We start from the raw sequence: 12,646 nt of genomic DNA, 5'->3' as shown, positions 1-12,646 counted from the left end.
CAAGCATCCCACCAGAGGACAGCACATCCTCGAGTGTATCTTGAAGGTCCCATCAGATTTTAAGAATTCAAGTTCAGCCACTAGTGCACCGCAAGTGACCCAGCAGAATGTCAATTCCCCTGCACCCTTGGCATTATTGGTATTTACATTCTTAATGAGAAATTGAATAGGAAGGCCCAAGAAATATTGAGTTACTGTCTCTAGCAAGGATCACTGCATTGACACTGTTGAGAGAGGTTTATCCAATCCATAATGATAACTGAAGGCATTAAACAATGTTGATCAGTACTGACCATTCTGTTCCAGCAGAACACTTAGCTTAAATGCTGATCTGCATTAGAATCTAAGCCCCAGCACATAAACCCTTGGAGACGTTGTCTGCTAGTCAGATTATGCTTGTCTTAACCATAGAACATTTTTCTCTAACATTCTGAACAGCCTTGGGATTCATCAAAGGAACACTCTGATCAAGAGGGGTCTGTTGGGTCCCCCTCAGACCTTTCTCCTCTCCCTTCTCACCAAGACAAGCATTGGTTATTACATGGAGTGAACGAAGCCCCACAGACAGTCTGCCCAACTTTTTGTTTCTTTTGATCCCTACAGGATGGGGGTCGCCATCAGGAAACGCAAAATATCTAATTGGCTGGCAGATTGCATCTCTTTCACTTATGCCCAGGCTGGTCTGACACTGGAGGGTCATTTCAAAGATCCCATTGTCAGATGCATTGGTAGACCACTTGCTGCCAGCCTCCATTGAATAAATTTGCAAGGCTGCAATGTGGTCTTCAGTCCACACATTCACATCTCACTAGTGCCTTGAGCAGGCTACCCAACGCGACATTCGGTTTGGATAGGCAGTACTGCGGAATCTGTTTGGGGTCTAGAATCCAACTACACCCCTCCCCCCGGCCCATTTTCTTCTGTTCCAGGCTGCCTCACTTAGTTTATATATAGTTTCAGATTAATCTGTTATATCCTTGCCATTACGAGATCCAGTTAACCAGTGGTGGTAGTTTTTGGTAATCCTGGTTGCTAGGGATTCCCCACTTGTGAGAATTATGACCTGCTTGTCCTCAGAGAAAGCGAAGATACTTACCTGTAGCACATATTCTCTGAGGACAGCAGGCCTTCTATTCTTACAAACCCTCCTTCCTCCCTTTGGAGTTGTCTTCTATTTTTGTTTTTCTGTGCTGTGGTATTGTACTGCGGTAACCACACTACAGCATGCGGAAAGGCACTTGAGCGTGTGAAGTGAAGTGAAGCATGTCCAAGCTCTTGCTTATAAGTTCTGGACCTGGCAACGCCGGGACCAAGGTATCCACTTGTAAGGATATAATGCCTGTCCTCTGAGAATACCTGTAAGTATCTTCGTTATTTGGTTCCCCAACATTCTATGTCTAGTTTTTCTCCTATCCAAATTGACAGCTGTATGGGCCTTTGCCCCTGCATTCTGTACAGTAAACCACTGTGATGTCATAGTTTGTTGAATGGAGGTATATCAAATGCCCAACAAATAAATCAACATAGCCATAGTGATTGCTGGGTTTTTTCACATTGTCTGTGTCTTTGTTGCCTATCTTTCCATACAGATCAGATTTTGCTTTTGCCAGAAAATAGTCCCTTGGTATAACTTTGTTGCGTATTCAGTATTTTTTATATCTAGCTTCCTATCCAAACCCCTTTTATTCTCTCAGTATGCAGTTTTTCTGGTGTCTCAAATCCCCTATGTATTTCTTTTCTCTACTGTTTTGTCATGCCTCTCGTCCTTTCCAGTATTTCCAATGCATTCTTACAGGAGAAGCTCTTCTCGCAGAAGGGAGGAAGAATACTGTTCAATGCTAGCAATTTTCTCCTTACTGTATCTTGTTAGTGTGGGAAACAGCAAATATAGCATGAATTACTGCATTTATTGGGAATTATGTTTGAAAATGGGAGCATGATTTGGAAAGAAGAAAAGGAGCAGAAAGCATGGAAAAGAGGAAATCCACCTTATGCCAAAATTCTATGTATGTATGCCGTAGGTTGATGCCCCTGCATACAAATTCCTAATTGACCTGCCAAGAGACAGAGCTATTCCCCTTATGGCATGTATTGCAGTGAAGTCAAAGGGATGACTGTTCTAGTGCATCCAGCATGCAGAATTTTCACCAAGAGGTTATGTACACTAGCTAAAGATTCCATTTGGGTGACATTTGCCTACCAAAAAGTTTGGCCTCTGAATATATACACAGACCTTGTCTGTGTAGAATCTTGTAACTTTAAAAAATCCAACATACTTGTGTAAAATGTATTTCCTTGGCTTTAATTTCTCATTCTTAATCCTAATAGGGGATATATATATATATATATATATATATATATATATATATATATATATATAATAGGAGGTACCTAAAACATTAACAACAAACAGTACTCCTGTTCTATATAAATTACAAAATCTTTATTAGTGAAAACATTAATTTCTCATTGCCATAAGTATGCGTAAATAAGCAATGTGTCTGAATTTTGTATGATTTACAGAGGCCCTTCCACTATTGGTCAGGGTTATTCAGTCTGCAGACTCCAAAACCAAAGAAAATATCAATGCAACAGAGAACTGCATCTCAGCTGTGGGAAAAATAATGAAGTTCAGGCCTGACTCTGTAAGTGTTGAGGAAGTCCTGCCTCACTGGCTTTCATGGCTTCCACTGCATGAAGACAAAGAGGAAGCTGTCCACACCTTTAGTTACTTGTGTGATCTCATTGAAAGGTAGGGAGCATGTTCTGTGCATTAATATAATAATTGAATGGTTACTAAAATATTTCTTGTTTATATGCCAAATGTATGATAAGCTCTGTGGAGTAGGGATGTCTCTGTACATGCATCCGTACAATGCTGTGTATGTCTTGTAGCTCAATAGAAATTATTAGTGATAGATATGCAAGATTGTGAATCCTCATGCATGGGTGATATCAGTGATTGGAGCCCAGTGTGGAAGCAGTATCCTAGCAACATTTCCAAAAGTGTTTGGATGGGCTCACTGCACATGCACACCAGATCTGCCTATTGCTGTTGCACGGGGCCACCTCAGTCTAATCTTTCCACAGAACCGATTTGGACCTGTTTTTCATCATGGTTGCCTCTGCATCTTGAACTTTGTTTCTTTGTAACTCCTGTCACTGTCGCATGGTTTTTCCATGAATATCTGATGGTTCTTATGTTTTTATTTCTTATTTTGTATCAACTCAAAGTAGGCTGTTGTAGGCTAGAGCTTCCGAATGAGAGATTTTATCATCATTTAGTTTGACTTCATTGTGACTTCTTTTCTGGATGAAATGTCCCAAAAGACCCCAGCAGTTTCAAAAGAGGTTCTTGTTGCAACAGGAGCATATCCAGTAGTAAAATGGGGGAAAACATGAAGAAGAATTGATAGGCTGGGAGGACATACGATAAGTGGAAAGGCCTGTGGTCCAGGCTGAAAGGAGCTGTAAATATTACTACTAACCTTTATGTAAGGAGAGTAAATAAAAGCAAGAGAAAAAGGAAACAATATGATTTTCCAAGCAAGTGGCTGAGAAAATAAAGGCTAAAGAGTTGGCATTCATGAAATACAGAAAAACTCAAGAAGAGAGTACAATTGAGTTTGAGAAGAAAGTAATCCTATGTGTACAGCCTCTAGTTGTTTGCTTTATGTGGCATTTGCCACTTATGAAACTTTCCATCAACCTGAGTAGTTCTGCACACCCATCCAAAGACCTTCCAGCCTTTTCTTTTAAACCACATTGCCCATAAGGGTGAAAGCACAGTGCATACTGTGAACTATAAGATTAGAGCCTTGGTCTTCTATCTGGAGCAGAATAAAGCCTATAGAAGGTCCAGCAAGCTTTAGAGGATTTTTTTTTTTAACCCAAATAGGATGGGGGACTGCAGTCAGCAAATACACTCTTTGCAATTGACTAGAAGCCTGTATTTTTTTTCCATTATGTACATCTCATAATGTCAGAACCATGTCTGATTTGGTAGCCCACTTGAGATCATCCTCCATGGAAGAGAGCTACAAAGCTGTGACATAGAATTGTATCCATAAATTCTGGAGGACTGTCTGGCCAATCCTACTGACATTATCAGAAGTTCTGGTTTAAGCAATAATGGGATATGAGTATATTTGGGGTTTGGTGTCCATCCCCTCTAGACGCTCTCTTTGTTCTAGGCTGTTTCAAAAAAAAAAAAAATACAAATGGTCCACTGCCACCAAAAATATTGGTGTCGTGGCATCCATTTTTTTTTTCTGTTGGATGTTAGCCTGTAGCTAGGGTGTCCATAGTAAGGATTCACAGTCATACTTGTCATTAGATAATGAAGTTAGTTTCCTATAGCAGGTGTTCTCTGAGGACAGCAGGAATTTGAATTCTCATACCCTCCTACTTCACCAAAAAGTTGTATTCCTCAGACTAATAACGAACTAAGGATATCTCATGCAACAGCAGCAGGCGGGAACTGGTGTGCTTGCATGGTGAGTCTACCTAGATGCTTCTGGAAAAGTTGCTGGGGTACTGCTTTCCATGCTGGGCTTCATTGGTGCATAAGTACATAAGTATTGCCATACTGGGAAAGACCAAAGGTCCATCAACCTCAGTATCTTGTTTCCAACAGTGGCCAATCCAGGTCACAAATACCTGGCAAGATCCCAAAAAAGTACAAAACATTTTTTACTGCTTATCCCAGAAATAATGGATTTTCCCCAAGTTCATTTAATAATGGTCTATGGACTTTTCCTTTAGGAAGCCGCCCAAACCTTTTTAAAACTCTGCTAAGCTAACCGCCTTTACCACATTCTCTGGCAACAAATTCCAGAGTTTAATTACATGTTGAGTGAAGAAAAAGTTTCTCCGATTCGTTTTAAATTTACTACATTGTAGCTTCATCGCATTTCCCCTAGTCCTAGTATTTTTGGAAAGCATAAACAGACGCTTCATATCTACCCGTTACACTCCACTCATTATTTTATAGACCTCTATCATATCTCCTCTCAGCTGCCTTTTCTCCAAGCTGAAGAGCCCTAGCCGCTTTAGCCTTTCGTCATAGGGAAGTCGTCCCATCCCCTTTATAATTTTCGTCACCATTCTCTGCTCCTTTTCTAATTCCCTATATCTTTTTTGAGATGCAGTGACCAGAATTGAACACAATATTTGAGTTGCGGTCGCACCATGAAGTGATACAAAGGCATTATAACGTCCTCATTTTTGTTTTCCATTCCTTTCCTAATAATACCTAACATGTCATCCATGTGTAAGGAGTCAAATCCTGTTGTCCTCAGAGTACACTTGCTTACAGGTAAGTAACTTTTCTTCATGGACAAGCAGGCTAAGTTAGTCTCACCTATCGATGTTGCCAGCATTATCCTGGATAAGGAACATGCTTAGCTCTTACAAAAAAAAAAAAAAGCCTCAGAAGCTCTTATGCTACGAGGTGTTTTTGGATTGGTGCTGTGACCTCACTTTATGTCAATTGCAGAACGCTCTCAGCAGCTAAATGATTTTAGTAGGGCAAAATATATGAAATTGTTGTAGTTTCCCTTTCTCATGTATGAGCTTTTTGGGGCATTCTTCTCCAAATTCAGCATATTTATGCTTGATAATGGCAGGTATCTTTTTCTCTTAATAACTGGGGGGGGAAATGGTTCAATCTCTGCTAAGATTCTGTAGATCCATTCCTTCTAAGCAGGATTCCTTTATGTTTATCCCACACACGTTTGAATTCCATTACTGTTTTCTGCCCCCTTCCAACCTTAGTTCATGTCCTCTAGTTCTACCACGTTTTCGTCTCCGGAAAAGGTTCATTTGCAGATTAATACCTTTCAAATATTTGAACATCTGTATCTTGTCACCCGTTCCTTCTTTCCTCCAAGGTATACGTGTTCAGGTTGGCAAGTCTCTCCTCGTATGATTTGCAACGCAAATCCCAAACCATTTTTGTAGCTTTTCTTTGCACCGCTTCCAGTCTTTTTACATCTTTAGCAAGATATGGCCTCCAAAACTGAACACAGTACTCCCAAGTGGGACCTCGCCAACGACTTGTAGAGGGGCATCAACACCTCCTTTCTTCTGCTGGTTATACCCCTCTCTATGCAGGCTAGCATCCTTCTGGTCATGGCCGTCGCCTTGACATATGGTTTTTTCACCTTCAGATCCTTGGACACCAACACCCCAAGGTCTCTCTCCTGAGTCGAGCTTCCTAAACTCTCCCCTCCTATTCGGTATCTCTCTTTTGGGTTTCTGCACCCCAAATGCATCACTCTGCACTTCTTGGCATTAAATTTTAACTATTGATACACTCAAGCTTACCAATAATTAATTTGAAACTCCAAAACCATAGCTTCACACTCACTGTGTATAACAATGGATATAGGAACCAGTATTACTCCGAATTGAGTAAGAAACAATCAACATATAAAGTGGAGAAAAAAGGGAATTCAGTAATGCCACCCAGCCAGCCGGCCAGCATCGGACTATAAGGCATGGGACCGACGCAGCATCATATGGCCCAAAAAAACTCCACACTTAGTTGAATGTCCAAAAAAAAATCAAAGTTAGACCAATGCCTATATCCAAAGTGATGAGATCACAGAATCAATCGATCTCTCAAAATATGTCTCTATTGTGTGCTTTAAAATTTACAAGTTAGTGCTCTAATGAAGCTACCAATCACTTATCTTAATCCCACCACACTAGTGTTGCACTCTCGGTCTGTAGCTTTAGTCGTAACCCAACAGGGAGTCCCCGTTTCCCTATTGCTGCCTCAGGTGTTTCACTCGCTTGTAAAGTTTTAATTCCAATAGTCTTGTTTGCTGCCGTTACAAGACCTCTACGTATTTGTGTCTCGTTTGCTGCACTCCGAAGACGAGCCGGTAACTTACTGTCATGTGCCGTCAATTTATTCATTGATGACGTGGAACACCACCCTCTCTCTAGGCCAATCCAAGTGGAACCTTGAGAAACATGTCATCATTCAAAACAGCCAATCGCCCCTTCCAGTGCATTCCCCCAAATCTTGAGTCACTGCAAAAAATATAAAAAAAAATGCTGCCCACTCGACTTTAATATTTAGTCCATCTGGTTCTGTAGTTTTGAAATAGAAAATCCATTTCTGTTTTAATTGCTGCAATCGATGGCTCAAATCGCCCCTTCTTTGTGTAGGTTGCAACTGCTCCAGAACAGTGCATCTTAAATCTTCAAACACATGTTTGGCTGTTTCACAGTGAGTAACCATAGGGGCTTCGCATTTCAGAAGCTTCAAGCATGAACGATGTTCCATCAGGCGTGTTTTTAACGGTCTTGTAGTTTGGCCAATATACATAAGGTCACAAGAAGAACAATATGAATAAAGGATTTCATTAAAAATGTGGGCATTGCTCTGTATGCCGCATTATGGTGGAAGGATGCGATTTTACACATCCCAGAACCGGAAAAAAATGTATCCTTAGATCCACGACATCGTGTGAGACCAAAGGAGTGGTATATTTAATTGTGTCCTTGTTGGATTATTACTTCTAAGAGGTAATTGGATAGAAATAAGGTCTGCCATGTGACTCTCATCCCCTCTGCAGGACTTTTTTTCCCTTCCTTCCAATATTCATTGTCACCAGCTGCACCTTTACATCTTAAAGAGCAGTTGGAGTCTAGAGTTCCAGTTAAGAATCCTGAGATGCCTTAACATCAGTATAGATTCTGTGACCATTTATTCTAATATGGCCTTTAGGTTTTTCAAATGAGTACTTGAGACACCTTTCACTACTCCATTGTTAAGAGTGGATGCTAAATAGAGCTCAGGCTCTGAAAAGGCTTTACCGCATTATTCATAATGGTAGAATCAATGCAAAAGAAGTAACAAGCTTCATTTCTGTCAGAAAATGATCCGCAAGCTTTGGATCTTATATAGTGCAGTACATGCACTCTGTTATAGAAGCTGCAAAATCTTTCAGATTCTCTTCCTACATATAAACAAGAGTTTATTACTTAATCTGCAGAGTTTTTTTTGTTTTGTTTTTATGCATGTTTTGTTGTGACTAGATAATATCTGCTACTGGAATTTAAGCACTGATCTTATTCCCACCTGCTCCATTTCTAGTCTTACATTCACACTATTGTGTGGTTGGTGGGTATTCCTGTATATAAGGACATTAGCATAGTCATACTTTTCCAGTAATACTGTCTCAAAAGTTATTAGAACTGTCTTGTCAGTTGAATTTCAGATTTTGACAGGAGTATGGATTTTCTTGGGAATGGATCCAAAAATAGGTAGGAAAATTCTAGTACCCTAAGGGAAAAGTGACTGGCTTAAGAAGGTTAAACTATGACATAAGGGAATTATATGCAAATTTGCTTCTTATAATGATTACACAGCTAGAACAAATAGAAAGAAACAAGAGCATATGGGGATGTGGAGTAGAGAGTGAGTAGAGGAGTAGTCTGCTACTACTTATTTCTATAGTGCTACTAGACGTACGCAGAGCTGTACACTTGAACATGAAGAGACAGTCCCTGCTCGACAGAGAATCTAATTAATGGTTAGTGCATTGGGCTGAGAACAAGGGGAACCAGGTTTGATTCCCAAAGCAGCTCCTTATGACCCTGGCTTTATGACCCTGGGCAAGACACTTAACCCTCCCCACTCCCCAAAATAAATAAATAAGCTTAGTGTGAACCTACTAGGGACAGACAGTAGAAGTGCTTGGAAGACATTTCTTCACTGAACCCTTCCCAGGGATGATGTGTTAATTGTGGCGGCTGCTGTTCAGATGGACTCCTTTTGTCTTCCCTTACCTTAACTTACACTTCTGTTTTTTCTTGACTTCTTCTTTCCTATTTATTTTGTAGTTGTTTTCTGCTTCAATTGAGTTTTGATTTGTAAACCACTTTGATTTCCTTAGAAAGGTGATATATCCATTCTCCGAGGACAAGCAGGCTGCTTGTTCTCACTGATGGGTGACGTCCGCGGCAGCCCCTCCAATCGGAATCTTCACTAGCAAAAGCCTTTGCTAGCCCTCGCGCGCCGATGTGCACCGCGCATGCGCGGCCGTCTTCCCGCCCGAAACCGGCTTGGGCCGGCCAGTCTTCTTTTCTCCGCGCTCGGTATGGTTGTGTTTACCGTTCGTGCCCCGGAAAGTCAACCTCGCGCGTCGTTTTTCGACATTTTCTGTGAGAAATCCAGAAATCCTTTGGATTAGCCACTTCGGTTTTCCTTCCTCTACTTAGAGTTTTTTCGCCCCGTTAAGTTTTCTTTCGTCGTCGGGGTAGGCCTTACTTAGGCCCCGGTCGAAATTTCCCTTTTTTCTGTGCCAAATTTCGCCATTTCGTCTTTCGATTTCGCCGGCGTGATTTTTCCGCCCATGACATCGAAGCCTTCCAGCGGCTTCAAGAAGTGCACCCAGTGCGCCCGGGTAATCTCGCTCACTGACAGGCACGCGTCGTGTCTTCAGTGTCTGGGGGCTGGGCACCGCCCTCAGGCCTGTAGTCTGTGTTCCTTTTTGCAAAGGCGGACTCAGGTAGCGAGGTTAGCCCAGTGGAACGTTTTGTTCTCGGGCTCTTCGTCGGCATCGGCACCGGGGGTATCGAGTGCATCGACGTCTTCAGCGTCCAGACCTTCAACCTCGGCGGCCAGTGCATCGAGTGCATCGAGGCATCGGCCCTCTGCATCGGCGCCGAGACATCGGATAGCTGCATCGACGTCGGTGGTACCGGGACCTCGTCTGCTGATGTCGTCGGACGGTGGTGCTTCGTCTGGAGTGCAGGTGAGGGCTGTCCATTCCCCTGCTGGTGGCGGTGAGCCTTCGGGTGGGTCTCCCCCTACCCTGAGGGCTCCTGCGGTACAGCCCCCCCGAGACCGACCCTCTTCGGTCTCGGCCCCGAGGAAGCGACGGCTGGATTCTACGTCCTCCTCGTCGGTACCGGGAAGCTCCGGTGACATGCTTCGTCCCAAGAAGTCGAAGAAGCATCGTCACCGGTCCCCTTCCCGTGTCGGTACCGAGAGCTCTGGGTCGCCGAAGGAGTCGGCACCCAGCAGGCATCGACGCCGAGAGGACCGCTCACCCTCTGTTCAGGAGGTGTCGATGCGCTCCACTCTGGACAGCCCGGAACAGCCTCCACGCCTGGAACAGGTTCTGACGTCGACGCCTGCATCGACCTCCATGCCTTTCTCTGCAGCCGCTCTCAACGAGAGCCTCCGGGCCGTCCTCCCAGAGATTCTGAGAGAGCTGTTGCGCCCTACTCCTCCGGTACCGGCGGTGCTTGCGCCACCGGTACCGTCGAGCGTGGCGCCGGCTGGCCCATCGCCCGAGGTGAGGTCTCCGGCGTCGGTGCCGCGTGCGGTACCGGCTGCCGTCGCCTCCCAGGAAGGCTCCCCGACTACGTCGGCGGAGGGAGCTTCGCCGATGCGGACGAGGGAGTCTACCTCTCGACGCCCCCATCGTAGACGTGGCTCCACGGAGTCGAGTCGGGCACGGTTGCAGACACAGGTTCGTGAACTTGTGTCTGACACCGAGGGTGAGGCCTCGTGGGAAGAGGAAGAAGACCCCAGATATTTCTCTGACGAGGAGTCTGAGGGTCTTCCTTCCGATCCCACTCCCTCTCCTGAAAGGCAGCTTTCTCCTCCTGAGAGTCTGTCTTTCGCTTCCTTTGTCCGGGAGATGTCTACGGCCATCCCCTTCCCGGTGGTTGTGGAGGACGAGCCCAGGGCTGAAATGTTTGAGCTCCTGGACTATCCTTCTCCACCTAAGGAAGCGTCCACTGTTCCCTTGCATCATGTCCTCAAAAAGACATTACTTGCGAACTGGACCAAACCTTTAACTAATCCCCACATCCCCAAGAAGATCGAGTCCCAGTACCGGATCCATGGGGACCCAGATCTGATGCGCACTCAGTTGCCTCATGATTCTGGAGTTGTGGATCTGGCCCTAAAGAAGGCTAAGAGTTCTAGGGAGCATGCTTCGGCGCCCCCGGGCAAGGACTCTAGAACCTTAGACTCCTTTGGGAGGAAGGCCTACCATTCTTCTATGCTCGTGGCCAAAATCCAGTCTTACCAGCTCTACACGAGCATACACATGCGGAACAATGTGCGGCAGTTGGCGGGCTTGGTTGATGCGCTCCCCCCTGAGCAAGCCAAGCCGTTTCAGGAGGTGGTCAGGCAGCTGAAGGCGTGCAGGAAATTCCTGGCCAGAGGGGTGTATGACACCTTTGATGTTGCGTCCAGGGCCGCTGCTCAAGGTGTGGTGATGCGCAGGCTCTCATGGCTGCGTGCCTCCGACCTGGAGAAAAGAATCCAGCAGCGGATTGCGGACTCGCCATGCCGTGCGGATAACATTTTTGGAGAGAAAGTCGAACAGGTGGTAGAGCAGCTCCACCAGCGGGACACCGCATTCGACAAGTTCTCCCGCCGGCAGCCTTCAGCCTCTACCTCTACAGGTAGAAGATTTTTTGGGGGAAGGAAGACTGTTCCCTACTCTTCTGGCAAGCGTAGGTACAATCCTCCTTCTCGACAGCCTGCGGCCCAGGCTAAGCCCCAGCGCGCTCGCTCTCGTCAGCAGCGTGCGACCCAGCAAGGCCCCTCGGCTCCCCAGCAAAAGCAAGGGGCGAGCTTTTGACTGGCTCCAGCAGAGCATAGCCGACATCCAAGTGTCAGTGCCGGGCGACCTGCCAGTCGGAGGGAGGTTGAAAGCTTTTCACCAAAGGTGGCCTCTCATAACCTCCGATCAGTGGGTTCTCCAAATAGTCCGGCAAGGATACACCCTCAATTTGGCCTCAAAACCTCCAAATTGTCCACCGGGAGCTCAGTCTTACAGCTTCCAGCACAAGCAGGTACTTGCAGAGGAACTCTCCGCCCTTCTCAGCGCCAATGCGGTCGAGCCCGTGCCATCCGGGCAAGAAGGGCTGGGATTCTATTCCAGGTACTTCCTTGTGGAAAAGAAAACAGGGGGGATGCGTCCCATCCTAGACCTAAGGGCCCTGAACAAATATCTAGTCAAAGAAAAGTTCAGGATGCTTTCCCTGGGCACCCTACTTCCCATGATTCAGGAAAACGATTGGCTATGCTCTCTGGACTTGAAGGATGCCTACACACACATCCCGATACTGCCAGCTCACAGACAGTATCTGCGATTTCAGCTGGGCACATGTCACTTCCAGTACTGTGTGCTACCCTTTGGGCTCGCCTCTGCGCCCAGGGTGTTCACAAAGTGCTTGGCTGTAGTAGCAGCGGCACTTCGCAGGCAGGGGGTGCACGTGTTCTCATATCTCGACGATTGGCTGGTGAAGAACACATCCGAGGCAGGAGCCCTGCAGTCCATGCAGATGACTATTCGCCTCCTGGAGCTACTGGGGTTTGTGATAAATTATCCAAAGTCCCATCTTCTCCCAGTGCAGAGACTCGAATTCATAGGAGCTCTGCTGGATTCTCGTACGGCTCGCGCCTATCTCCCAGAGACGAGGGCCAACAACTTGTTGTCCCTCGTCTCGCGGGTGCGAGCGTCCCAGCAGATCACAGCTCGGCAGATGTTGAGATTGCTAGGCCACGTGGCCTCCACAGTCCATGTGACTCCCATGGCCCGCCTTCACATGAGATCTGCTCAATGGACCCTAGCTTCCCAGTGGTTTCAGGCTGCTGGGGATC

At 45.6% G+C, this 12,646-nt stretch overlaps 1 protein-coding gene across 1 annotated transcript in view; it reads left to right on the top strand.

Annotated features, from left to right (window-relative positions):
* IPO5 (importin 5) overlaps nucleotides 1-12,646 on the top strand; it is a 358,310-nt gene that overhangs the window by 287,383 nt on the left and 58,281 nt on the right. Inside the window, 1 exon segment of the mRNA XM_030201357.1 lies at nucleotides 2,524-2,752. Coding sequence (XP_030057217.1) covers nucleotides 2,524-2,752 — 229 coding nt within the window.

The sequence above is a fragment of the Microcaecilia unicolor genome, chromosome 4 (assembly GCF_901765095.1).
Source record: "Microcaecilia unicolor chromosome 4, aMicUni1.1, whole genome shotgun sequence".
NCBI lineage: Eukaryota > Metazoa > Chordata > Amphibia > Gymnophiona > Siphonopidae > Microcaecilia > Microcaecilia unicolor.
This window is presented reverse-complemented; position numbering and strand designations above follow the sequence as displayed.